The sequence below is a fragment of the Eimeria mitis genome, genomic scaffold (genome assembly GCF_000499745.2).
Source record: "Eimeria mitis Houghton genomic scaffold, Emh_scaff4710, whole genome shotgun sequence".
NCBI lineage: Eukaryota > Apicomplexa > Conoidasida > Eucoccidiorida > Eimeriidae > Eimeria > Eimeria mitis.
Window position 1 is genome coordinate 970 of NW_013573013.1, and position 246 is coordinate 1,215.

At 57.3% G+C, this 246-nt stretch overlaps 1 protein-coding gene across 1 annotated transcript in view; it reads right to left on the reverse strand.

The window, feature by feature from the left end:
* EMH_0077150 (uncharacterized protein) overlaps window positions 1-246 on the reverse strand; it is a gene marked incomplete at both ends in the record, with an annotated part of 2,590 nt that overhangs the window by 211 nt on the left and 2,133 nt on the right. The window contains one exon of the mRNA XM_013499822.1: window positions 1-244. Within this exon, the coding sequence (XP_013355276.1) occupies window positions 1-244 (244 nt within the window). The remainder of the gene's footprint in view (window positions 245-246) is intronic.

Consider the following 246-nt stretch of genomic DNA (forward strand, 5'->3'; position numbering starts at 1 on the left):
ACAGCAGCAGCAGCAGCAGCAGCAGCAGGAGGAACAGCAGCAGCAGCAGCAGCAGAAGCAACAGAAGCAGCGGAAATAGAAGCAGAAGAAACAGAAATAGCATCGTGTACAACAACTGCTGCTGCAGTTGCTGCTGTGGCTAACGCGAGTGTTATCAGCAGCAGCAGCAGCATCTGCTGCTGCTGCTGCTGCTGCTGCTGCAGCTGCTGCTGCTGCTGCTGCTGCAGCTGCTGCTGCTGCTGCTGC